This window comes from Nematolebias whitei, chromosome 13, assembly GCF_014905685.2.
Source record: "Nematolebias whitei isolate Nwh7 chromosome 13, NemWhi1, whole genome shotgun sequence".
In the NCBI taxonomy this organism is placed as follows: domain Eukaryota; kingdom Metazoa; phylum Chordata; class Actinopteri; order Cyprinodontiformes; family Rivulidae; genus Nematolebias; species Nematolebias whitei.
In genome coordinates this window covers 4,700,719-4,727,015 of record NC_056510.1, presented here as the reverse complement: position 1 = coordinate 4,727,015, position 26,297 = coordinate 4,700,719, and the positions used below count along the sequence as shown (strand labels likewise).

The 26,297-nt window shown below is 39.0% G+C and overlaps 1 protein-coding gene across 9 annotated transcripts in view; it reads right to left on the bottom strand.

The window, feature by feature from the left end:
* The window catches only part of neb (nebulin), a 62,380-nt gene that overhangs the window by 27,495 nt on the left and 8,588 nt on the right, over nt 1–26,297 (bottom strand). For 8 of the 9 annotated variants that reach the window (XM_037686789.1, XM_037686791.1, XM_037686793.1 and 5 more), the window contains exons 17-81: nt 26,080–26,289; nt 25,739–25,945; nt 25,551–25,655; nt 25,344–25,451; nt 24,939–25,250; nt 24,658–24,861; nt 24,136–24,240; nt 23,922–24,029; nt 23,486–23,797; nt 23,191–23,394; nt 22,969–23,073; nt 22,707–22,814; nt 22,221–22,532; nt 21,899–22,102; nt 21,707–21,811; nt 21,515–21,622; nt 21,046–21,357; nt 20,751–20,954; nt 20,549–20,653; nt 20,164–20,271; nt 19,748–20,059; nt 19,465–19,668; nt 19,271–19,375; nt 19,075–19,182; nt 18,669–18,980; nt 18,028–18,231; nt 17,792–17,896; nt 17,502–17,609; nt 17,025–17,336; nt 16,649–16,852; nt 16,432–16,536; nt 16,173–16,280; nt 15,781–16,092; nt 15,563–15,667; nt 15,312–15,410; nt 15,097–15,198; nt 14,878–14,985; nt 14,456–14,767; nt 14,263–14,367; nt 14,060–14,164; nt 13,848–13,952; nt 13,645–13,752; nt 13,425–13,535; nt 11,234–11,431; nt 10,832–10,936; nt 10,638–10,742; nt 10,450–10,554; nt 10,236–10,343; nt 10,005–10,118; nt 7,603–7,800; nt 7,259–7,363; nt 7,060–7,164; nt 6,809–6,916; nt 5,384–5,491; nt 5,196–5,303; nt 5,017–5,121; nt 4,835–4,939; nt 4,651–4,749; nt 2,689–2,793; nt 2,466–2,570; nt 2,276–2,380; nt 1,932–2,036; nt 435–539; nt 237–341; nt 48–152 (exon numbers count right to left, since the gene is read on the bottom strand). In XM_037686789.1, the coding sequence (XP_037542717.1) occupies nt 48–152; nt 237–341; nt 435–539; nt 1,932–2,036; nt 2,276–2,380; nt 2,466–2,570; nt 2,689–2,793; nt 4,651–4,749; nt 4,835–4,939; nt 5,017–5,121; nt 5,196–5,303; nt 5,384–5,491; nt 6,809–6,916; nt 7,060–7,164; nt 7,259–7,363; nt 7,603–7,800; nt 10,005–10,118; nt 10,236–10,343; nt 10,450–10,554; nt 10,638–10,742; nt 10,832–10,936; nt 11,234–11,431; nt 13,425–13,535; nt 13,645–13,752; nt 13,848–13,952; nt 14,060–14,164; nt 14,263–14,367; nt 14,456–14,767; nt 14,878–14,985; nt 15,097–15,198; nt 15,312–15,410; nt 15,563–15,667; nt 15,781–16,092; nt 16,173–16,280; nt 16,432–16,536; nt 16,649–16,852; nt 17,025–17,336; nt 17,502–17,609; nt 17,792–17,896; nt 18,028–18,231; nt 18,669–18,980; nt 19,075–19,182; nt 19,271–19,375; nt 19,465–19,668; nt 19,748–20,059; nt 20,164–20,271; nt 20,549–20,653; nt 20,751–20,954; nt 21,046–21,357; nt 21,515–21,622; nt 21,707–21,811; nt 21,899–22,102; nt 22,221–22,532; nt 22,707–22,814; nt 22,969–23,073; nt 23,191–23,394; nt 23,486–23,797; nt 23,922–24,029; nt 24,136–24,240; nt 24,658–24,861; nt 24,939–25,250; nt 25,344–25,451; nt 25,551–25,655; nt 25,739–25,945; nt 26,080–26,289 (9,816 nt within the window). The remainder of the gene's footprint in view (nt 1–47; nt 153–236; nt 342–434; nt 540–1,931; nt 2,037–2,275; nt 2,381–2,465; nt 2,571–2,688; nt 2,794–4,650; nt 4,750–4,834; nt 4,940–5,016; nt 5,122–5,195; nt 5,304–5,383; nt 5,492–6,808; nt 6,917–7,059; nt 7,165–7,258; nt 7,364–7,602; nt 7,801–10,004; nt 10,119–10,235; nt 10,344–10,449; nt 10,555–10,637; nt 10,743–10,831; nt 10,937–11,233; nt 11,432–13,424; nt 13,536–13,644; nt 13,753–13,847; nt 13,953–14,059; nt 14,165–14,262; nt 14,368–14,455; nt 14,768–14,877; nt 14,986–15,096; nt 15,199–15,311; nt 15,411–15,562; nt 15,668–15,780; nt 16,093–16,172; nt 16,281–16,431; nt 16,537–16,648; nt 16,853–17,024; nt 17,337–17,501; nt 17,610–17,791; nt 17,897–18,027; nt 18,232–18,668; nt 18,981–19,074; nt 19,183–19,270; nt 19,376–19,464; nt 19,669–19,747; nt 20,060–20,163; nt 20,272–20,548; nt 20,654–20,750; nt 20,955–21,045; nt 21,358–21,514; nt 21,623–21,706; nt 21,812–21,898; nt 22,103–22,220; nt 22,533–22,706; nt 22,815–22,968; nt 23,074–23,190; nt 23,395–23,485; nt 23,798–23,921; nt 24,030–24,135; nt 24,241–24,657; nt 24,862–24,938; nt 25,251–25,343; nt 25,452–25,550; nt 25,656–25,738; nt 25,946–26,079; nt 26,290–26,297) is intronic. The other variant, XM_037686797.1, reaches the window with a different exon arrangement.

The following is a 26,297-nucleotide window of genomic DNA, read 5'->3' as shown; positions in this document are numbered from 1 at the left end:
AATGTACATTTTGAACGAGTATTTGAGGGAACGGATGTGTGAATTACCTCACTGTACAGTGCCTTGTTCTTGTCAGCCAGCTGCAGCTCAGGAGTGTCCCACGCGTAACATCCGATGCCCTTCAAGAACTCCAGGTCTTCTTTGTATTTGACCTGAAAACAGACATGAAAAGGATTTAAGACAAACACATTACAACATTATCTGCTGTGGAGGCTGTGACCTGTCAAAGTACTCACGTTGCTGACGTTATCGTTGACTATTCTGCTAAAGAAGAACTCCGGACGGTCTGGGATGGACTTCCACGTACCCAGAGAGTTAATATACTTCTCTCTGTATTTCACCTGGGGCACAGAAATGAAGAGAGTATGGGAGATCAAAGAGCGTGAATAGGAATTACAGCAACATTTGTTTGACAATTTGTTTTTGCTGCTGACCTCGCTGATGTCATCGGTGAACTTGCGGTGGCAGACGATGTCCAGAGCATCCTTGTCTGTGTGGTAGTGGCCCTTGGAAAGCTCAAAGGTCTCCTTGTAACGCAGCTGAAGAAAAGAAAAACAGTGCATGTGAGACTCTTCAAACTTTAAATATAAACATATTTATATATCATTTTATTTAAGCCAGTCGTTGCCATTCAATTGTGAAATTTGTATTTTTTGCACATACAGCACAAACGGAAGAAAAGAAACACTGAATTAACAAACTTCATCAACTAATATCCTAATTAGAGGCTATTTTTAAGCTAATACGCAAGTAAACTTTTGTTGTCATTGTGTAATATTAGAAACATCTGATCTAAAAATGATGCAGAAGAACTGGTCCATGCATTTGTCACGTCTAGACTGGACTATTGCAATGGTTTATTATCTGAGTGTCCAAATACGTCTTTAAAACGTCTTCAGTTGATCCAAAATGCTGCTGCCAGAGTCTTAACTGGAGTTACTGGGAGAGATCATATCTCTCCAGTTTTAGCTTCTCTCCAGCTGACAAGTCCAGAGTATAATTAAAATTTTTACTTCTAACCTACAAAGCTCTCAACAACCTAGCTCCATCTTATATTTGAGATCTTATTGTTTCATATTTTCCTAACAGAGCACTGAGAGCTCTCAGACTGCAGGTTTACTCGTGGTTCCTATAGTTTCCAAAAGCAGAATGGGAGGAAGATCTTCCAGTTATCAGGCTCCTCTCTTGTGGTCCGTGAGGCTGACACATTGTCCAGTTTTAAGACTTTCCATTTTGATAAATCCTATAGTTAGGGTTGACTTGGTCTCCTGACCTATCCCTTAGTTATGCTGCTGTAGGCTTAGACTACTGTAGGATAAATTAACCTCATTTCATCAAATGAGCAGTTACAAATGAATATAAATGAATAATTTGTATTTGTACTTGTTTCTATCTTAACATATTTTTTATTTAATCTTTCCTCCTAGAGAGGACCAGCTCGCCTCCATCCTGGACCTGCCATTCTGTGTCCGTTTCTACTTCCTGTCCTCTCCAACCCAGCCGGTCGAAGCAGACGGCTGCTTTTCCTGAGCCTGGTTCTGCTGGAAGTTTCTTCCTGTTATGAGGGAGTTTTTCCTTTCCACTGTTACCCTTGTGCTAGCTCAGGATGGGAGACTGCGACGAAGTGAAGATTCAACGCGTCTGCTGGTTTACTTCCTTAGATTGAAAACTGTTCTAATTGGCATTTATAATATATGTGAATATTAGTTTTGTTCAGTGCCTTGAGACGACTTCTGTTGCGACTTGGTGCTACAGAAATAAACTGAATTGAAATTAGTTTCAGAACAATTGTTTAGTCACACAGTGCACAACACATTTACAAGGACACTAAAGAGTTGGGTGGTTTGTGTAAAGTTGAGCTTTGCAGTCAAGCAAAACCCCAAACTGACTGAAGCTGAAGTATAATTAGGTTATTTATTGGGAATGCTTACATCACTGGACTGCAGGTACGCTTTCTTGCAACGTATCAGGAGAGGTGTATCAGCAATGGCAGTGTACCTGTGCTTCATCTTCTCATACTGCTCTTTGTATTTGGTCTGAGAAAAGAAAGAAAGAGACATAACAACACGTGAATAGTTTGAATAACAAGAGTTAGATCGGTTTGGTTGAAGATCTTTGCCAACTGAGATGCGTGCATTCTCATGCTACAGTAAAGTTACCACAGTTTGGAAAGTTACTGAACAAAAGAGGCTATTTTTATCAACATACGTGTGAAAAAAAAAATACAGTAAACTTGGCTAAGAATAAAAAATAAATGAGGAAGCAGCAGACTTACTTCGCTGAAGACCACTTTCATCTTCCTGGCATGCTGATTATTTGGAGTGTCAGATTCTGGAGTGAAGTGAGATCTCTCCTTTGCTGCCAGATCTGTGTACTGGTACTGTAAAAACAAAAGTATCGATAGGGTTACATACAATAAGTACATTCAGAGGATCAAATAGATGTTTGGGTGTGTTTCAACTTGCCTTATTAATCAGCTGCTGCGCCCACTTGACTCTCTTAATGTCCACAGAATCTACAGTGGTGGAAACTTTAGCCATGTCCTGCTTGCTCTGAGCTTTGTAGATCATCTGAAAAAGACGAGCGGGAAACGTTAAACCAAACTTGTTGCCAAGCAGAAGAAAACCAGACTGAGTGAGTCTCTTTTTACGATGCGACGACGCGTACATGTTAGTGGAGAAAACTTACATTACTCATGTGAGTCTTCAGCTCAGTCACACGCTTGTACTCTGGAGTGTCCAGGACCACGCTGAAGTTGGTGAGGTTCTTCTTGGCCTCCACTGGATAGCTCGTCTGTAAAGGCAAAACAACAGGTTGTGTAAATCGTGATATCATCATCATCACCTTTATTTAAGAAGATAAAACCCCACTGAGACCAAGATCTCTTTGGCCGTGAGTTCAGCAGCACACGTCATGAAAGAATAATCAAAGCATGACATAGGATAAAACAGTTATATCCACTTAGTCCACCAACATTTTGCTCTCAAGGAGATCTGGGATTTATACAATAGGCATAATGCCACAATTTTTATGTTTTATTGACGCCTCGAAAGCATTTGATCATGTAAATCATGGAAAATTGATTTATAAATTGGACGAAAGAGGAGTTCTGAAATTTTTATTACGAATCTTAGTGTACTGGTATGCTCACCAGTCTGTCTGTAAAATGGGGAAAATCTGTATCATCTTCTTTTTATGTGAGTAGTGGTGTGCGACAAGGCAGCATTTTGCCTCCTTGTTTTTTAACGTGTATATGGATGATTTATCTAAGCTGTTGAATTAATGTAGGACCGGCTGTTGGGTTGGCAATAGAACCATCAACCACCTGATGTATGCTGACGATCTTGTAATCTTTTGTCCATATAGTGCTGGTCTGCAGCAGCTGGTAAGGGTTTGCTCTCAGTATGGACTGGACTTTGATATTAAATATAATGCAAAAAAGAGTAACGTCACGATTGTCAGGAGCATAGAGGACCCTAAACCATCTTTCCCTGACTTCACTCTGTCTGGCAGCATCCTCCAAGTCAGTGAAGAGGTGGACTTGGGACATTACATAACCGCTGACCTGTCTGATGATAGGGACATTTACGGGCAACGTTGCAATATGTACAAGCTAATATGCTTCTTCGGAAGTTCTCTACGTGCTCAGTATCTGTAAAAACTGCACTCTTTAAAGAATATTGTACTCCAATGTGTACTGCCCACCCGTGGTGGCATTACAGAGAAAGCAGCGTGCGTAAACTTCAGGTGGTGTACAATGATGGCATGAGGACGCTGCTTAAGGTGCCGCAATGGAGTAGTGCCAGTCAGATGTTTGTAAATGCCAACGTACCAGCTTGTGCTGCTGTGCTTCAAACCTTATGTACAGATGTGTGTATAGGCTAACAGACTGTAAATCAGTGGTGTAGTCTATGCGATACATGGGTATACGGAGTATATCACTAGAAAAGCTTAAGAATTTCAGTATAACCACTTGAAAGTGCCCAGTGATGCACAGCGTATCATTAGGAACGTGTCATTGATGCGTTAAATGGCAGTTAAATGCTTCCATAACAATCTGTCTGTATGCAGCGCTTGTTTATTACATTTGCAAATTATTGTGTAATTAATACTTCTGTACTTACTACTTTAATACTTGAGCATGTGTTGCTTTGACACTGTGTTATAAATTCCATAACATGTTTAATACAAAGCTAACTGTTGTACAAGTGTTCAAATATAAGCATCAGAGAAATTTGGAAATGTTCAATACGCTTAAAAATCAAAATAAACTGACGATTACAATGAACTAACCGCTGCACTTTGGTTTCTTATCCCAGTACACCCACTGCAAAAATGTAGACTACACCGCTGCTGTAAATAGCATCATTTATACTTTGACCAACCCCGTACCGAGCTCAGTTGGGTTCTTCTCTAGTTTGTGGAATCACCGGTGCCTTAATGTATAAGGCAATGGATGAACACTACTGTTTTATTGTGTCTTATTGTTGTTATCTTTTTTTTTTTTGCCTGTTTTTGTTTACTATGGACCATGTATGTGTCTGAAATAAAGTTTTGGATTGACTGATTGATTAAACAGTTTTGGATTTCAAAGTGCACAGTAGAAATTGTACCAATACACAAACTGAACCATCCAAACTACAAACGTACTCTGAACTTGCTGATGTTGCGCACGTGGACCATCTCCGGGGTGTCGTACAAGAAGCAGCCGACGCCTCTAAACCACATCAGATCTTCTTTGTATTTCAGCTAAAAACATAACAAAACACAAGCGACGTTTAAGAAATACTCCCAAGTCAAAAGAGGTGGTTTTGGGACAAAAGTGATGCGATACCTCGCTGGTGATCTGGTTGACGTGGTAACAGTGCATGAGCTCGGGCGTTATGGGCATAGAGATCAGCTGGCCTTTGTTGTTGTAGTATTTCTCCTTGTAGCGCAACTACAGGACGAGAAGAGGAGATGGGATGAAGAGCGCATACTCAACCACATACGCAGCCTTAGTTGTGTGTTGCATACATCGCTGAGGTTCTTTTGGTTCATCTTGACTTGCTTGATGTCAGGAGTGTCATAAGTTGAGTGGATCTTGTCCTTTTGCTTGTGGTACGTCTCACGATACAGACGCTGGAGAGACAAAACAAAGTGAATTATCACAGATTTACGGTGGACTTTCTGTGTCCTCTGATGCGTTCACTTACGTCGTTGATGATCTTGTGAGCGTTTCTCGCACCAACAAAGTTGACGCCCTCTGGATGAAGAGTGTAGCCCTTAGCCTTCGTCATCTCGTAGGCCTCCTTGTATTTTACCTGCACGGATGAAAGCAGGGTTCGCTCACGTCCTGTCGTTACGTCTGTGAAAAGAGTGTGCGGATCTATCGAAGACTTACATTGCTGGTGACAACACGGTTGATCTTAGCCTGCTTGATGAGCGGCGTGTCGTTAGGCAGGGAGTAACCGGTGGGCATGGACTTTCTGTTGGCCTCTTTGTACAGATTCTGACCAAAACAAACATTAAACAGGGTAAGAAGGAATAATTCCCACTATGAACATCAATGGATAAACAGAAATCCAAGAATAGAACGATCAAAATGAGTTTAAACATCTAAAAATAACGTGGGTTTGCAGAATATTTAGAAACTATAGAGCTGGGTTTGTTTTTTTATTAATGCATAGTTTTTCACCAAATCTGGAACATCTATACTATTCTGTGTATTTGTAATGTTGCAGTTCCTGTTTTTATTTATTATAGAAAATTGGAGAGAACATCTAAATGCAAGTGGTACACCAATGTTCCCATGCGCTGAGGGATTTAAAGAGAATGTTTGTAGTTCTCGAGATGAATGTTTGTCTGGACTACACCAGAACAGGGAATGAAGTAAACCTTAATGGGTTTTTTTTTTTTGTGCAAGATATTCAACTGAGTAGGAGTTACACGTATAAGTATAGAGGTAGTTTTTCTTTTCCTTGTTCGAGGCAGCGCAGAGTGACGGATCCTGGCAAGTGGAGAGAACAATTTTATCCACCGCCAAGTGCAATGGAGGAGCCAGGTGGTGGCCAATCATTTGAGGAAACTATACATTTAATCAATATAAAAACTGGAAAGCATAGCTTCCTCAAATGATTGGGGTGGGCTGTTTACATACATATACATATACAGTAGTCCCTCACTATATAGACCTGAAGCTCTCGGCCTGGACCTCTATAAGTGGCTTCAAACATCTATTAAGTTCCTGTTTCTAGTTTTCTATACCGCCTTACAACCTAGCTGTTTTTCACTACTTTTTCCTTTTGATTGTCCTTTTGGTTGCCATTTTATTTTAACTTGTAAATAAATAAATAAATAAAATTAATATGTATGCCTCTTTCAAGATTGTCCACTGTTGTCATCACTATTTGTTAAAAAAAACAAAACAGGTCTCTCTTGTAAATGAGTCCCCGAGGCTCAATGGGATTAACCTGTATAAATAAAAATAAAGGTTGAAATTGCGGTTCACTTTTTTGAGACTTGTGATTCGGAGGTATTTCCGAATCCCCCTTTTCACTCCCCAACGAGGGACAATAAATTCAGTTGTTTTTAGAGAACATTTTTTTCAGTTTCTCCATTCTGTTCGTGTAAATTGAAAAATCTTTATTATTTATCAACGCTGAAAATTCTAATTCTAAACAGCAGCTGTATTAAAAAATAATTTGATATACTTTTAGCGTTAACTGTGAAAGTATAGCTTCCTGTGATTTTTACCTTTGTGGTTTTACTTCCATTTGCACTAAGCAGAGATGATGGTGAGTATACTGAAATATAAAAAAGAACGTACATCACTCTGGATGGAGTTGACCAGGCGTACTCTTTCTGTATCAACGGTGACAGCAGGAGAGGTGTTGGTGCCCTTCACATTAGCGTTGTAGTCGTAGCGGTAATGAAGCTGGAAAAACAAAAAGACAGAAAACGTGAATGGTCGTTACTCTTTTCTTTTTATTTTTATACAGGCAACACTGAACTGATTGATTTAGATTCAGATAAAATGACACAATAATCAAGAAAATGTCAAATGCAATATGTGCATACATCACTCAGGTTTTGGGCGTTCTGCTTGGCTGTCTCATAAACTGGCGTGTCCGTCACCACAGTGTAGTCCTTGAACGCCTCAATACCTTTAGCTCGGTACTTGCTCTGGAATAAAAACACGGTAATCAGCGTTACTATTGATTAAGAAAACGATGCAGCGTGCAATGAAAAAATCATAAACAATGCTAAATGGGCTTACCTCACTCTGGAGATTACCAGCATGTTTCACACGGATGATCTCTGGAGTGTCCCAGGCGTAGCAACCAATACCCTTCAGATAGTTCAAATCATCCTTGTAGAAAATCTGGGGATGAAATTAATACATTTAGCTTTTTTTGTAGTTGTATTTATTTTGTATTTAGTTGACAAAAAATAGTTTTATTTTTCAGCTTGAGCAACAATTGCAGAGCTCTGTTTTGTTTTGTTACACTGTATTTTCCTACAAAACAAAATAAGATATTAAAATGAATACATTTCTAGAAATTCAGTTATGGGTTTTTATCGTGCAGTTTTATTGTGGCTGCAGGCTGGTCGGTTACTCACGTCGCTGAGCTGCTCGTTGACTTTGCGAGCTTGGACGTACACCTGCATGTCTGGCAGACAAATCCACTGATGCAGATATTTACGGTAGTTGATCCCACTGACGCTGGCCTGCGTGTTGCGGGCCGACAGGATCTCCATCATGTCTGGAGGAATGTGGTTCTTGGCTTTTGTTTTCTCATAGTTCTCTTTGTACAGACGCTGTGAAGATACAGATGATCGTATGAGTTTTCACATCATGTATTTGGTAGAAATATAAAAAGACATTTCTTGGTTTTGTTAATTAACTCATCTTTTTTATACCAAGGTTTCAATATTCAATAATCTATTTTTATGTAAATTTACAATCCTCATTCATAGTTAAAAAAGATGTACCTGGAAGTAAGCATTTAGTCTCATTAATGGACACATGACCGTTTATTTGTGTTAAATTGCACATGAATCTTCTTGTGTTGAATCAGGCTAGTATCTAATCACATTAAAGGCTGAATCCTGTTGACTCATGTAGGTTTTTGCTGCTCATATATTTTTAATTTACAATACAATACAATATAACTTTATTTATAAAGCACTTTAAAACTAACTGGGGCCTTGTGTAGATAGTTTCGTTCCACCTCATGTACCACATGTGATGTGAATGACAATAAAAATCCTTGAATCCTTGAAAAACAACACCTTTGGCCAAAGTGCTGATATTTAATTTATAATAAATATAAATATTTTTGAATACAATAATTATATTTTTCAATGCGATAATTATATTGTTCAACACAATAATTATATTGTTCAATAAAATAATTATATTGCTCAATATGATAATTATATTGTTCAATACGATAAATATATTGTTCAATATGATAATTATATTATTCAATAAAATAATTATATTGTTCAATACGATAATTATATTATTCAATAAAATTATTATATTTTTCAATACGATAATTATATTGTTTAATAAAATAATTATATTGTTCAATACGATAATTATATTGTTTAATAAAATAATTATATTGTTCAATATGATAATTATATTGTTCAATACGATAATTATATTATTCAATAAAATTATTATATTTTTCAATACGATAATTATATTGTTCAATATGATAATTATATTGTTTAATAAAATAATTATATTGTTCAATACGATAACTATATTGTTTAATAAAATAATTATATTGTTCAATACGATAATTATATTGTTTAATAAAATAATTATATTGTTCAATATGATAATTATATTGTTTAATAAAATACTTATATTGTTCAATACGATAATTATATTGTTTAATAAAATAATTATATTGTTCAATATGATAATTATATTGTTTAATAAAATAATTATATTGTTCAATATGATAATTATATTGTTTAATAAAATAATTATATTGCTCAATACGATAATTACAATGTTCAATTTGATCATTTATCATATTGTAAGCAGTGTGACAGTGAACCTGCTATGTATTGTCATCATTGTGTGTTCCCCTACAATGACTAAATTTGTGCTCTGCATTTGACCAATCACACATAAAGACCCAAGTGGAGCAGCTATGTAAGCACCTGGGGAGCAGTGACGGAATAGGTGTCTTGCTCAAGGACACCACGACACACGGGTGGGGAGTGACTTTCCCGTCCCAAGTCAGCTGACCTATCTCTACACCCTAACCACCCCAGCAGTGTGTTGATATATGTAACAAATCAACCACGACCAGTGCTTAATTTGAGCCGGATCCTGCTGGAACAAGATCTGGGAACTTTCTTATTTTGCCAGGGTGTGTTCCGGTAACTGTTTGCTTGGATCTGGTAACTCTCAGACTTACTAATAATAAAGTTATGAACACATTTTAATGCCTTGAATGAATAAAACCTATATTGAATATGTAACCTGAAAATAATTTCATAAACAATCATTTTAAACACAACAGCCACAAATGTCTAAAAGACAGTCCAGTTTACTTTCATTAACAAAAAAAGTCTTCTCATTGTACAACTAAACAAACGAGAACTGAAGCACATGAATGCAGTGGCAATGGAGATACTGGAGCAGGAGCGAGGATGCTTGAGAGAAGCAGAACGTACTCTATTCACACAAGGAGAGCTGTTGGTCAGGCTACTTCTTGTTGCTCTCTAAAATAGTTATTGAATCAAGTGTTTACAAATGTAGGTAAACGTAGATGATTAACAACCCATTAAAATACACCAGAACGCAGGAAATGGCATCTACTTTGTTCAAAATGTTCTGGGGGAGGAGAATTTGTAATTCAATTATATACTCTACAATAAGCGTATGTAATTTGAATAAAATCCCTCAGAGTTAAAGAATAGAACCAAAATGATTGTGTTTATTTTTGTTTCACACTTATTCCGACCTGAAAAATGCTAAATCTAATTTTACTTACATCCAAGACCAGTTTTCCAGCTTTGACGCAGCGGGCGGTGGCAGGATCGTCTTGAAGCGACTTGGGTAGAGTGTAAAGTGACTTGAACTTCTCATAATCCGTCTTATACTTGACCTAAAGTGGGCAAGAGGATCCATATAATTTTGTAAAGGTGAACGGTGAAACTTACATCATAATTCTATTTTATTAGCATAAGGAAACGAGACTGTGAGAAGAGAAAATTGAACGTACATTGCTGAGAACGATCTTTTGTTGTTTGGCGTGTTGCAGTGCATTAGAGTCAGCTGGAATTTGGTAGCTCTTCGCTTTGATTTTATCCCAAGCAGATGTGTAGTTTTTCTGAGGATAGAAAAATTACAAGCTTATTAACATATTGCTGCTTCACAAAGTTACAAATTTCTTAATGCCATCTATAAAAACAACACTTTTTTATTTTTTTGCTTACGTTGCTGAAGATTAATTTGAAGTTGTGGCATCTGGCGTAATCGGCTGTGTCCAGAACAGTGGTATACAAGTGCTTCTCCTTGTGATAAGCCTCCCTGTAGTTCAACTATCAATGATAATTCAGAATTACAAATACAGTAAATTGTGATTTTACTTAAAAACTATTTTATATTAGCGCAGCTCACTCACGTCACTAGCCCAGGTGTGACCCAGGACAGCAGTCACATACTCGGGAGTGTCTGTCACAATCGAGTAGTTGTGGAATCCCTTCTTGGCGTCCACTCTGTATTTATGCTGTTAAGAACATATTAGACAGTGTTGATTAAATCAAATTCTAATTTAAGCTTTACGGAGCCATATATGTATTCTGGGCTTCTACTCACTTCACTTTGCAGATCGTAGGACTTCTTGGCACGAATAATCTCTGGCGTATCCCAAACATAACAGCCGATACCCTTCATCCAGTTCAAGTCATCCTTGTAGAACACCTATCAGAAGACATTAGTGGGAAAGAAAGGTTCAGTAAAAAATAGAAAATGTCCATTTTCCGTTTGTTCACCAACAAAACATTTAATGTGTTTTCTGTTAAAATTACCAACGGTGGCATCAATGTACAAAACAAATACTCTTCATAGACATGGGCTTGTCATATTTATTTTACAGCAGGTCTATCTTAAAGACCATAAACAGATGTGAACCAGATGTTTATGTGGCACGTTTGTACAATATCCTGATCCAGAGTCTTTCACAACGGGCACGCAGCAGTGCTAAGAAAAATAACTTACATCACTGAGAATCTCGTTGGTTTTTCTGGCACGAATGGCGTCCTCCTGTTCTGGGTGGCAAGTCCACTGGTGCAGGTAGGTACGGTAGAGGACATCGCTCAACATGTCCTGGCACCGCTTGGCTACCTGGTTAGCGATGATGTCAGGTGGGAGGTGGACCTTTGTCTTAGTTTGATGGTAGTCTTTCTGGTAGATCCTCTGTAATGACAGTTTTACTTGGATTAAAAAAGTGAAATCCTTACTGCAGGTAAAATGTAACGTAACAACTAGAGATAAATAATAACAAATACAAATTACTATAATGTAAGTAGCAGTCAGTATGGGTTTAGAGCAAATAACTCTACATCAATGGCTCTCATGGAATTGATGGAACAAATAACAATTGCTGTTGATCAAAAACAATATTGTTAGTATTTTTGTTGATTTAAAGAAAGCATTCAATACTATTGACCATAGTATTCTACATGAAAAATTGAATAAATATTGCATTAGAGGACTAGCAATACAGTGGGTATCTAGCTATTTGAAAGATAGGAAACAGTTTGTACAAATAAATGATGTAAGATCTAACCTCTGTAATAGCACATATGGAGTTCCTCAGGGTTCTGTGCTTGGACCAAAGTTATTTATTTTTATGTGAATGACTTGGTAAATGTGTCAGGACTCCTTAAATTTATTTTATTTGCAGATGATACTACTTTTTTTTTGTTTGGGTAAAGATATAGGTGTTGGAGTTGATGCAGACAGAATTTGTAAAAAAAAAAAACTTAGTTTAAACTTAATAAATTATCATTAAATTTAGATAAAACTAACTATATGATATTCAGTAATAGATAGAGAACTGTCCATGTTCCATTTAGAGGCGAGAGTGTCGAGATTTGTAGAGTTAGTCAGGTGAAGTTTTTGGGTGTTATCATCGATGACAAGCTGACATGGAAACATCACATAAATTCTGTAAGAATAAAAATAGCTAAACCTATTGCAGTAATGTACAAAGTAAGGGACTTAATGAATGATAAAGTTCTGTATATGTTGTATAACACAATCATTGTTCCACACTTAATTTATTGTATTGATGTTTGGGGGAAAGCGTGCAAAACAATTATAAATCCTATTTTTGTTTTACAGAAAAGAGCTGTAAGAATTATTACCAGGAAGCATTTCAGTCACCCATCATTTTATCATCTGAAGTTATTGAAGTTCCATGATTTGGTAGATTATAATATTTTATCAGTTATGTATAGGGCTCATAATAAATATCCAATTAAATTTTGTTAAAAGACAGAGTTGTTATCATTATTAATTAGAATTAAGTTTTCCTAAATTGACAAATCAAATCTAGCCAAAATACTTCATTTAGTTAACTTTATAGATGATAATTTACTCTGCTTTTGAACCTCATAATTCACCATAATAAAGTTGAGAAGAAAATTCCATAACCTCTTCTCGTGTTGACAAATTAAAGCCATTATTCATTCTTCAGCTGTACTCATTATTTTGACCACTTATATTCACCAAAATCGATAATAAACTCCACAAACTTGTACTTTGACTCAAAGTGTTTTTATTATATATGACATTTGAATTTAATATGAAAAGAACTCACTAGAGCACGAAAACTTGAGTCTGATTTAATCATTTTCTTGCTTAAGAACCGGAAAGCAAGTGGTGCCCCTTCAGAATAAAATTACTAATAAAAATTCAACGATCTGAGGACCCTTTCCTCTACATTTCTGAAACATAAATTTCGAACTAGTCTGAAGGAAAGGTCTACCTCAATCCAGGGAATTAGATTATGGAATAATCTGGAGAGTGATGTGAAAAATGCCAGATCAATGTTTATATTTAAGAAAATGGTCAAAGTTGGTTTGTTAAAAAAAATATAAAATAGCTTAATGTGTATTGGTGAAAAGGAGTTGTTTTGTTTTTGTTATTTGAAGATTATTATTGTTTGAATTAATTTTTTGGTAAAAAGGGGCAGATATTATAAGATTTTTTTCTTCTTTCGGCTGCCTTTCATTTTATTTGTGATTGTATTTCTTATTGTATATTGAATTGTTTTGCTTTTACAAAATGAATAAACCTATAAATAAAATAAAATAATATGGATATCTTGCTGTGTTAGCGTCTGTCTCGCGTTTTCTTGTAAAGCTGTAAACCACAAAATGAACAGAAAGAATCGGTGTCTTACCATCGGCTTATTCTTCTCCTGCTGTCCACAGCGTACGGCCTCAGGGAAATCCACCAGGGTTCCAGCCATGTAGTGACCTTTGGCTTTCTCATGGGCAATCTTGTACTTGACCTATTGTTCAAAAATTATTTTACTTACATATTATATGATTAAATAACAGATTATATGATCTTGTGTGATTCTGCCTTATAATAATAAGTCTAAAAGTAAGCATACTTACATCACTAGCAATCTCCCTGCCCTTTTTGCCGCTGACCAGGGGGATGTACTCATGGTTCAGCTGGTAGCCCGTTGCCTTGGAGTGGTCCCATTGAGATTTGTACAATTTCTGAAAACACCAACAAATGTTGCAAAAATTTAAAAGAGGCAAATAAATCACAGTGCATGTAAAAGAAATAAAGAAACGTAAGTTGTTTAAATTACCTCGCTGATGGTCTTAGCCATCTCTCTGCTGTGAGCCAGTTGAGGAGTGTCATCTGAGCCAATGTAATGACCTTTTTCAGCATTGAAGCTTTCTTTGTATTTCAGCTACAATAAAAAAAACAAAGAATTATTGCTTCATTTATTACTCATAAATATGAATTTTTGCTTAATTGTTTAAAAATCAAAAACATTAAAACTGTTGTGCTACTTACATCGCTGAGGTTGGCAGCGTTAACTTTTGCCAAGACAATCTCAGGACGATCCACAACCAGGGTGAATTTTCCAAATCCTTCTTTGGCATTTTTCGTGTAAAGCCTCTGCAGATAAAAATCACAGCAAACAAGGTGAGACAAAACAGGCGACATGTAACAGAAGACACACAGAAAATGTCTTAGAGTAGTGGAAAACAACATACATCGTTGAGAATTTCCTGAGCCTTTTTGACTTTGACGTGTTCAACAGAGTCAGCTGCCACCCAGCCATAACCGCGAATCCATTCCAGATCTGCCTTGTATGCATTCTAAGAATAAAAAAAAAACCGTTATATTTAAAAACATTTCATAGCAACTCAGTAAATTGACATGACAAGCCACATGTTGTCAGCTCACATCGCTCTGGAGCTCGTAAATCTTCCTGGCCTGGACCACGTCGTTGGAGTCCGGCAGACATGTCCACTGGTGCAGGCGAGTCCTGTAGTTGAAGTCATTCACTTGGATCTGGCATTTCTTGGCCAGTTCAAGATTCAGCATATCAGCTGGCAGGTGGAATTTAGTCTTGGACTTGTTGAAGTCCTTCTTGTACAGAACATCGCTGGCGATTTTGACTGAGTTCATAGCCAGCACGATGAGAGGATCATCCAGGACACTGAGGGCTCCGATGTGATGGCCGAGCTGTTTGCGGTATCCCTCCAGGTACTTATGCTATAAAATAAACAAAAACAATTTTCTCTGTTATTGGGTTCTCGGTTAAATAAGTTCTGAGTGGTGTTCTTAGTGTATAAAAACTTGTATAACTTTGTGCCAGTACTCACTTTACTCTGCACTTTGGTTGTAGATATGCACTGTTTGATGGGGACGGCATCTGGAGGCATGAAGTATCCTGTGGCTTTCACCTTGTCCCATGCTTCTGTGTACAGTTTCTACAAAAGACATAAATATAACTTTTTCATTGCATATCTAAAAAAAAATTATGGGTTTAAAGGAGAGAATAGCAAAATATATAAAGCAAATGTTTCAAATGAATATCTTACCGGGTGAACGTTTTTCGCCACCTCTCTGGCTGTGGCAAGAGTTGGGCTGTCCACCAGGGAGTACTTGGTCTTGTCCTGGTGCCAAGCCTCACGATATTTGGCCTGAACAAAGACAGAAACCCAAAGTTAGTTAGTAAACGCATTGGAAAGCTAAAACTGCAACATCTGAGTTATTTCATATTCAAACATGCTAATAGTGTAAAACTTGGCCTCACCTCGTTCAAGACGTCAGCAGCGTTCTTGGCACAGGCCAGGTCAACTCTGTCCACAGGAACCGTGTATTTCTGCTCATCCAACTTGACACGGTAGCCTCTCTGTGACAAAAAAAAAAAAGATGTATGCAGTAAAAAACAAACAAACAATCAAATAAAAGACATGACTAACTATAATCAAGACATTTTAAAAAATGAACACTATATTTCAGGAGTTTGTACTAGGTGTGGAGATAGACAAGTGTAAAACTTACATCAGCCAGAATCTTTTGTGCGTGTTTCACTTTTATAACATCCACACATTCATGTGGCATCCATCCACAGCCACGTATCCACTCGAGATCGGCTCTGTACACCGCCTGGAAGACGACAGATTTGTTTTCAAAAATGAATATAAAGTATCCAGGCAGTTAAAGAGATTCATGACTTGCAATAGAGAATTTGATGGAATACTCTCCACATATATACTCACATCACTCTGGAGGTCATAAACCTTCCTGGCCTGGACCACGTCATTGGAGTCCGGCAGACAGGTCCACTGGTGCAGGTGGGTTCTGTAGTTGAAGTCGTTGACTTGGATCTGGCATTTCTTGGCCAGCTCCAGGTTCAGCATGTCCACTGGCAGGTGGAACTTGGTCTTGGACTTGTTGAAGTCCTTCTTGTACAGAACATCACTGGCGATCTTGGCTGAGTTCATAGCCAGCATGATGAGGGGATCATCCTGGACACAGCGGGCGCCGATGTGGTGGCCGACCTGTTTGCGGTATCCTGTCTTGTACTTGTACTATTAAAACAAACATAAGGCAAAGCGTAAATGGAAATTCAGAGAATAGATCATTGATTAATATATTGATTTGTTCTTACATCGCTAATGATGTCTCTGGAAGCTTTGGCCCTTAGAACAGAGATGGCGTCCTCTTTGACGTTGCAAGCTTTAGCCTTTTGTTCATCCCATGCCTTTGTGTACAGCTTCTGCTCAGGACAAGGAGAATAAAATTAAAACTTACATGTAGAGTACTTGGATATCTTTTCACACTTGGGATAATATTTTCAAGCCAATAAGCAGTTCAGTGTAGGCAGAATTATTATCTAGTTATCTCAGTTGAAATTATTACAGACTTACACTGCTGACGTTGATTGCATTGGCCTTGGCCAGTTCGTAAGGGGGGATGTCAGGTGGAATATGTATGACAAGCTTGTCTTTGTCCCAGACTTCCCTATATTTCCTCTGTTAAAAGACAAGAAAAAAAATTAAAACAAATACAAAAAAAAATCACAATTTATAAACAAATTAAATATTTAATATAAAGAAACATTTGTGGTAAGACGTAAAGACTCACGTCACTGAGGATGTCAGCGTTTTGCTTGGATAAGACGATAGCTGGGAGGTCGGCGACGCTGGTGAACTTGACGGTGCTCGGGTGCTGGCGGTAGAGTCTGTCATTAAGAACGGTCTGAGCGTGTTTAACTTTGACAACGTCCACAGAGTCATGAGGCGACCAGCCGCATCCTCTCAGCCACTCCAGATCAGCTTTGTAAACAGCCTAAAAAGACAAAAGTACGTTTAATCCCCCTGGTTTGTTTTTAGATTTAAACTTAAACACAGATATACGTGAGATATCAGAATATGTTAGAAACTTTAAGATTTATGCTGGTAAAGCTCAGGATATGATTACTGGACAATAAACAAGCAGATCAAGCTCAACGTGTACTCACGTCGCTCCGTAACTCGTAGACCTTTCGTGCCTGGACCACATCGTTGGAGTCTGGCAGGCAAGTCCACTGGTGAAGGTGAGTTCTGTAGTTGAAGTCATTGACTTGTTGCTGGCACTTCTTGGCCAGTTCAATCGTTAGCATGTCAACTGGGAGGTGGTACTTGGTCTTGGTCTTGTTGAAATCCTTCTTATAGACATTGTCACTGGAGATTTTGGCTACATGAGCAGCCAACAAGATCAGCGGGTCATCGTTAACACTGAGGGCACCAATGTGATGGCCGCACTGCTTGCGGAAACCAGCCTTGTATTTGTACTGGAAGTTTGATAAATAAAAACGTTTCCATCAATTTTTTTTATTGCGTTGATATTTATACAATGCTACAAAATTTGCAGTGGAAAAAAAAAAAACGAGCAATACGGAAATAACTTGTAAAATTAAGAGATGACAGTGTGAAAAGGCAAAGGGGTACAAACTTACATCGCTGACGATATCACGAGATGCTTTGGCTGCCAGAACAGAAACGGCATCTTTGGGAAGGAAGTAACCCTTGTTGATGGTGTTAACAAAACCTTCACGATAATATTTCTGGGGGGGAAAAAAACAAAGATTGTTGTTAGTTTTCAAAAATATTTTATGTGCAACTAAGTTCTTCACATTGCCCTATGAGTTCAATACGATGCATAGCTTATATAACAATTGCAGATACGATTACAGATAAGTCTCAAAAGCATTTGGTTGTATAAATGTGCAAAAAGCTGCTTCATTACCAGACTGGTGTTGAGTTTATTCTGTTTGGCCAGAATGATTTCTGGAGTGTCCGGCATGACATGAATCATGGTCTTGTCCTTCTCCCAGGCCTCGATGTAGGCTTTCTGTAAACCAAATGTAAAATATATATTGTTTACATGTACTGTATAGTTTGATGCCAAACAATCAATTAGGCCCATAAACATTGTATTTAATGTAAATATTAAAAGAACTCATAAACAAATGCCTTTGGTACCTTGTTCATGATTTGAGCATTAGCCTGAGCGAGGGCATATGGCATGTCCGTTGTGCTAGCAGTGAACTTGAATTTGCTGGGATGCTGCCGGTACTTCCTGTCAGTCAGGATCTCTGCTGCTTTCTTGGCCTTCTCCACATCCAGTGAACCAATCGGCACCCATCCAGTTCCCTTGATCCATTCCATGTCAGCCTTGTACACAGCCTATAAGCAGCATGAAATGAGTCAGAAATAGTCTTTTTAAAAGCTAATAATAACATTAATGCACTGTTCAGCAACAGGGCGGCATGGTGAGTCGCCACCTTTCTGGGTGGAGTTTGCATGTTCTCTCTGTGCATGCGTGGGTTTTCTCCAGGTACTCCGGTTTCCTCCCACAGACCAAAAACATGCATGTTAGGCTGATTGGTAACTCTAAATTGTCCCTAGGTGTGAGTGAGAGAGTGAATGGTTGTTTGTCTTGTTTGTCTCTATGTGTCCCTGTGATGGACTGAAGACCTGTCCAGTGTGTCCCCCGCCTCTTGCACTGCGATGGCTGGATATGGGCACCAGTGACCCCCGTGATCCGAAAAGGAAGAACCAAGTAAAGATAATGGACGGATGGATATTCAGCAAAGATATTATAGTAAATTAACTGTACTTGCATCACTTCGGAGGTCATAAGCCTTTCTAGCCTGGACCACGTCGTTGGAGTCTGGCAGACAGGTCCAGTTGTGAAGGTGGGTTCTGTAGTTGAAGTCGTTGACTTGGATCTGGCATTTCTTGGCCAGCTCCAGGTTCAGCATGTCCACAGGCAGGTGGAACTTGGTCTTGGACTTGTTGAAGTCCTTCTTGTACAGAACATCGCTGGCGATCTTGGCTGAGTGCAGAGCCAGCACGATGAGAGGATCATCCTGGACACTGAGGGCGCCGATGTGGTGCCCAAGCTGTTTACGGTATCCTGTCTTGTACTTGTACTGTGTAGAGATAAAGCACAATTTTAGTTAAAAACATAGAAACATGCATGGATTAAAAATAAGTCATAAAAGTATGGAGTAACATGACACATACATCACTTATGATATTTCTTCCATGTTTGGCAGCAATAACGGAGACAGCATCGGGCATCATATTATAGCCCTTTCGGAACATCTTCTCAACTGCCTCCCTGTAGATTTTCTGCAAAAACACAGAAGCAACATAAATTAAATGTAGACGGTAAAAGGAACGAGAAAAGGCGAAATCATTGAAAAGCGATCACACATACATTGCTGATGTTGTAGGCATTAGCTTTAGAAAGCAATATTTCAGGAATGTCAGGGGTCACATGGGTCTTGATTTTATCTGCTTCCCATGCAGCGATGTAGTTTCTCTGTGGAGATTAAAAAAAAAAAACATAAACACTGAGAAGGGGCATAACGAATGAACAGAATTCCAAAATGAGAATGTGCGACTCTTTACCTTATTAATGGTTTCAGCATTAGTTTTAGCTAGGACCATGGGCATGGAGGTCATGTCGGTCTTGAACTTCAGTGTGTTTGGTTTCAGCCTGTACAGATGATCGCTGAGAATCGTTGCAGCATGCTTGGCCTTCACCACATCCAGGGAACCAATGGGGATCCACCCTACGCCAATGACCTCATCCTTGTCAGCTTTGTATACAGCCTGCGAGAAAAAAGCTCAAATTTTAGATAACACAAAAAACAGTAATGTGACATAAAGAAAAAGCCACAGAGGGACTCACATCACTCTGAAGATCATAGGCTTTCCTGGCCTGGACTACGTCATTGGAGTCCGGCAGACAGGTCCACTGGTGCAGGCGAGTTCTGTAGTTGAAGTTGTTGACTTGGATCTGGCATTTCTTGGCCAGCTCCAGGTTCAGCATGTCCACTGGCAGGTGGAACTTGGTCTTGGACTTGTTGAAGTCTTTCTTGTACAGAGCATCACTGGCGATCTTGGCTGAGTTCAGAGCCAGCATGATGAGGGGATCATCTTGGACACAGCGGGCACCAACATGGTGGCCAACCTGCTTACGGTATCCTGTCTTGTACTTGTACTGATGAATTGACAAGAAAATTGTTGATTACACAACTAAGACATTGTTCACATTATAGCGGCAAATGAATACAATAGACACAGTAAACTGTATGGGTTGCTCACATCGCTGACGATGTCCCTGGAAGCTTTAGCAGCCTTGACAGAGACGGAGTCTGGAGGAAGGAAGTAGCCTTTACTGATGGTCTCCTCAAAACCTTGTCTGTAAAGTTTCTGCGAGAAAAGAAACAAACGTTTCAAAGTTTTTCAAAAACTACTAACAATGTCACAGAACCCAGAACAATAATCTAGTCTCTGTTTTCTCTAGTCAGCGTGAACTAAAAAGGTAAACAAACTTACCATTTGCCTCCAAATCATATAAAAATGACCATAAATACAAACTAATCAAAACTGCAAGACAAAAACTGATCTTATTGAAATGATTGTTGCTAAGGTCAGAAATCAAAAAGGATTGTTCTATTTAAAATTTGTTATAAAGAATTTGACTAACCTTGCTCATGTTGATAGCATTTTGTTGAGAGAGAATAATCTCAGGAGTGTCCGGCATGACGTGCACCTTGGTCTTCTCGTTCTCCCATGCTTCTGTGTAGAGGCGCTGCAGCAAACCACAAAAATATTACATCTTACTTGAAACTTTCTACCAGAGAAAAATGAAAATGCAACAGTTTCCAAATGTGGATTATAGGTTTTACCTTGTTCATCGTCAAGGCATTATTCTTTGCCAGCACAATATCCATGGCGTCAATGGGGCTAGTGAAATGAATAGTGCTGGGATGCTGGCGGTACGTCCTGTCAGTCAAGATCTCTCCAGCCTTCTTGGCTTTTTCCACATCAAGTGAGCCAATGGGGACCCAGCCCAGACCCTGCAGCCACTTCAGGTCAGCTTTGTAGACAGCCTGCAATGCACAACAACAGATAATTTGATTTATGCCATACATAAAAACAAAACCAGAGGAGTTTACAAACAAATTTGAAAGTAATATTCACATCACTCTGGAGGTCATATGCAGTTCTGGCCTGGACCACGTCGTTGGAGTCCGGCAGACACGTCCAGTTGTGCAGGTGGGTTCTGTAGTTGAAGTCATTGACTTGGATCTGGCATTTTTTGGCCAGTTCAAGAACCAGCATGTCCACTGGCAGGTGGAACTTGGTCTTGGACTTGTTGAAGTCTTTCTTGTACAGAAAATCGCTGGAGATCTTGGCTGAGTTTATAGCCAGCATGATGAGAGGATCATCTTGGACACAGCGGGCACCGATGTGGTGACCCACCTGCTTACGGTATCCTGTCTTGTACTTGTACTGAAAAAAGAGAAACATTTAGTACATATAAAACACATAAAATAGCATTTTGGAATCAATATCTAGCTTTAATTTATTTAGCTTGACATTACTTTGAATATTAGTCGAACTATGCATCCTCCTATAAGATAATTATCCAAGATGAAAAATCACTCACATCACTGGCAATGTCTCGAGATGCCTTGGCTGCAAGAACGGATACAGCATCGCCACGCAGGTCGTAGCCCTTCTTCTTTGAATCCTCATTTGCCTGCTTGTACTTTTTCTGCAAACAAACATAAAGTGTAAGCATTTACTACTTGAAGTGCTACAGAGTATTGTTGCCAACATCTGTTTAGCTTCAACGTACCACACTGTAGTTGACATTGTTGGCTTTGGCTAACAGAATGTCCATAGCATCAGGCATGACGTGGATCTTTGTCTTCTCGTTCTCCCAGGCTTCGATGTATGCTTTCTAGAATAACAAAAGTACAAGAATTTACATGATATTTTTCCAATATGATATGAATAATCAATTGAATTGCCTATTTTGGTGTAATACCTTGTTCATTATCTGTGCATTGGCCTTAGCCAGCACTACAGGCATGTCCTCAGAGGTGCACTTGAATTTGAAGTTGCTTGGATGCTGACGATACTTTCTCTCACTCAGGACCTCAGCAGCTTTCTTCGCCTTCTCAACATCCAGTGAGCCTATAGGCACCCATCCGATACCCTGCATCAACCTTAGGTCCTCTTTGTACACAGCCTGGACAAAACATATGTAAAACACAAGATGAATAGTGCCCAATGAGGTAAAAATGATACACATTTATAGTTTAGAACTGAATCAACTTTCCACAGAACTCGTAAAGACATATACTCACATCACTCTGGAGGTCATAAGCATGCCTGGCTTGGACCACGTCACTGGAGTCCGGCAGACAGGTCCACTGGTGCAGGTGGGTTCTGTAGTTGAAGTCGTTGACTTGGATCTGGCATTTCTTGGCCAGCTCCAGGTTCAGCATGTCCACTGGCAGGTGGAACTTGGTCTTGGACTTGTTGAAGTCCTTCTTGTACAGAACATCGCTGGCGATCTTGGCTGAGTTCAGAGCCAGCACGAGCAGAGGGTCGTCCTGCACGCTGCGGGCACCGATGTGGTGACCGACCTGCTTACGGTATCCTGTCTTGTACTTGTACTGAAAACGAAGAACAAAACAACTTGTCCATAAATGAGAGCTACGGTATATTAAAGCAACTGTATTATTAACAATTCTGCATTGTTAAACTGCTTCATTAGGAACGTGTTTGTGCATTTGTCTCATTTTTAGAATAGTTTATAACAACAAGGACAGAAAAGGAGAACATTTTACATCGCTGGCAATATCCCTGGAGGCCTTTGCTGCTTTGATTGAAATGGCATCGTTGCGCATGTCATAGCCCTTCTTCTTGGCGTCTTCATTTTCCTGCTTGTACCTTTTCTGAAAATCATCAAAAACATTGCATATATAATAATGACTAATATTTTGTTTCAAATATAAAAGTTGGAGTTTTCATTAAACACATATGATGTAAAAAAAATGTACATAATTATATATATTTATATAAAGATTGGTAGCATTAAAGAAATCTTACCAAGCTGTAGTTGTAACTGTTAGCTTTGGCAAGAAGCACATCCATGGCGTCAGGCATGACATGGATCTTGGTCTTCTCTTTCTCCCAGGTTTCAATGTAGGCTTTCTGCAGATGTGGATAAATGCAAAAATATGTACTCATTGAACGTGACAAACAATTTTCTTTTGGGACAATTATAGTGGATGAATTAAATTTGCACTTAAAGGGTTTATGAAAGCATACCTTGTTCATTATCTGTGCATTGGCCTTAGCGAGCACTACTGGCATGTCCTCAGAGGTGCACTTGAATTTGAAGTTGCTTGGATGCTGACGATACTTTCTCTCACTCAGGACCTCAGCAGCTTTCTTCGCCTTCTCGACATCCAGTGAGCCTATAGGCACCCATCCGATACCCTGCATCAACCTTAGGTCCTCTTTGTACACAGCCTGGACAAAACAAACATGGTTAAGTGGGAACCCCCCCCTTTTTTTTATTTTGTTTTATAAGCAAAACAAAGCTTTAGGAAACAGCACTCACATCACTCTGTAGGTCATACGCATGCCTGGCCTGGACCACGTCGTTGGAGTCCGGCAGACACGTCCACTGGTGCAGGTGGGTTCTGTAGTTGAAGTCGTTGACTTGGATCTGGTTCTTTTTGGCCAGTTCAAGAATCAGCATGTCCACTGGCAGGTGGAACTTGGTCTTGGACTTGTTGAAGTCCTTCTTGTACAGAACATCGCTGGCGATCTTGGCTGAGTTCAGAGCCAGCACGAGCAGAGGGTCGTCCTGCACGCTGCGGGCACCGATGTGGTGACCGACCTGCTTACGGTATCCTGTCTTGTACTTGTACTGAAAATGAAGAACAAAACAACACATCCACAAATTAGATAACTGTAGTATTTTGCATTGTTAAATATTCAAATTAGTGTCAGTAAGCAGACAAATTAGTTAGAAAATAAAAAATATATTTTACATCGCTGGCAATATCCCTGGAGGCTTTTGCTGCTTTAATTGAAATGGCATCATTGCGCATGTCATATCCTTTCTTCTTGGCGTCTTCATTCGCCTGCTTGTACAGTTTCTGTGCAGACAAACAAAACACATGTTCAGGCATCTTCTTTAAAATGTACGACAAAGCGTGACGTTTCAACTGGAGCAACTTTTTGCTCAGCGGTAAAAGGACTCACCTCACTGTAGATGACTTTGTTTGCTTTGGCCAGAACGACGTCAATGGCATCAGGCATGACGTGAACGCTGGTCTTGTCTTTGTCCCAGGCTTCAGTATAGGCTTTCTGTGAGGATTTCATGTTGCCTTAGTCATCACTCAAACAATATTTTTAATAAACCAGATACAAACATGACAGATTAGATCCGACTTAGTTCAGAGTAACTTAATATGATTTAATGATGTAAAAACAGCCAAGGAGAGAACCTTTTTGACTCTGTTTAGTAAATATTCTGTATTGTTCCAGTCAGAATGACTCATTTTAAAGTGGGCTGTGTCCAGATAAATACATGCATTAGTAAATGCTGTGGTTATTTGTTTAAAATAATAATTTTGTATTAAATAATATTCTTTCCATTTATTTGTTTGCATCAAATGCTGCTATGTTATGTCTTCCATATATTTATCAGTTATCTGGAGAAAAAAAACATAAAAAAAAAGTGAAACTAGAAACAAAATGTAAGGAAACAGGTCAGTTTTATACCTTGTTCATAATTTGAGCATTGGCCTTAGCCAGTGCCATGGGCATGTCCTCAGTGGTGCATTTGAACTTGTAGTTGCTTGGATGCTGACGGTACTTTCTCTCACTCAGGACCTCAGCAGCTTTCTTCGCCTTCTCAACATCCAGTGAGCCTATAGGCACCCATCCGATGCCCTGCATCATCTTCATATCCTCCTTATACATATTCTGGACAAAGCACAAGGTTTGTTATTTTGTATTATTACCAAAAAAAAGTTTTTAAAAGCACAGAGATTCATACTTACATCACTTTGTATGTTGTATGCATGTCGGGCCTGGACCACATCGTTTGAGTCTGGCAGACAGGTCCAGTTGTGCAGACGTGTAATGTAATTGGCATGGTTGACCTGAATCTGATTCTTCTTGGCAAGCTCAAAGGCCAACATGTCCACTGGCAGGTGGAACTTGGTCTTGGACTTGTTGAAGTCCTTCTTGTACAGAGCGTCACTGGCGATCTTGGCCGAGTTCAGAGCCAGCATGAGCAGAGGGTCATCCCGGATGCTGAGGGCACCGATGTGGTGACCGACCTGCTTACGGTACCCTGTCTTGTACTTGTACTAACAGAAAGCATGAGAGTTTTTTATTGCTAAAGTCTGGTAAGTTAAAGAAAAGAATAGTAATGTAGATGATAGATCCACACAGACACTTACGTCACTAGCAATAACAGAGGAGACTTTAGCGGCCTGAATTGCAACAGCATCAGCACGAACATTATGGCCCTTCTTCTTGGCTAACTCGTTATCCAATTTGTATAGTTTCTGCAAAAAACAAAGAAAAATAAATGAAATCTGGTTCATCTACAGAGATGTGAAATAAACAAAATTATCTAAAAGGTCAGTAAAATGAAGGCAGCATACCTCACTGTAGTGTTTCCTGTTCTCCCTGGCTAGAACAATGTCCATAGCATCTGGCATGACGTGGATTGACGTCTTGTCTTTATCCCAGTCTTTTGTGTAGGATTTCTGAAAATTAAAAAAAATAGTAATTGTTGCTTTTCAGGAAGTTAATACCTAAAAGAATATTAAAAGTTCATTCTGCTCAGTACCTTATCCATAATCTGGTTGTTTGCAGTGCACAGAGCCAGATCCATCGACTGCATGTCTTTGGTGAATTTAAAGTTGCTGGGGTGCTGACGGTAGTGCTTCTCACATAAAATTTTTCCGGCTATTTTTGCTTTTTCCACATCAAGCGAACCAATCGGAACCCATCCGATTCCCTTCATGTAGCTGTCGTAATCCTTCTTGTACTCATTCTGAAGTGGAAAATGCAAACAGAAGAAACGTGGTATGATCTATTGCATCATGATTCCGTACAACATTCAACAATACTGTGAAGACTTAACAAATAAAAACTTGATAAAAATAATAAGTGGGGTTTTCTACATACGTCACTGGCGATAAACTGCATGTTACGAGCCAGTTCCAGGTTCATGGCACCAGGGAGGAGCAGATTAGTGTGCTGGATCTGTCTGTATCCCATCATAGTCTGAACAGTCGAGGCCTGCTTGGCTTGAACTACACTCCACATGTCCACTGGAGTGTGATACTTCAGCTTGGACTTGTGGTAGTCCTTCTTGTAGAGCTTGTCGCTCTGTATCTTAGCCA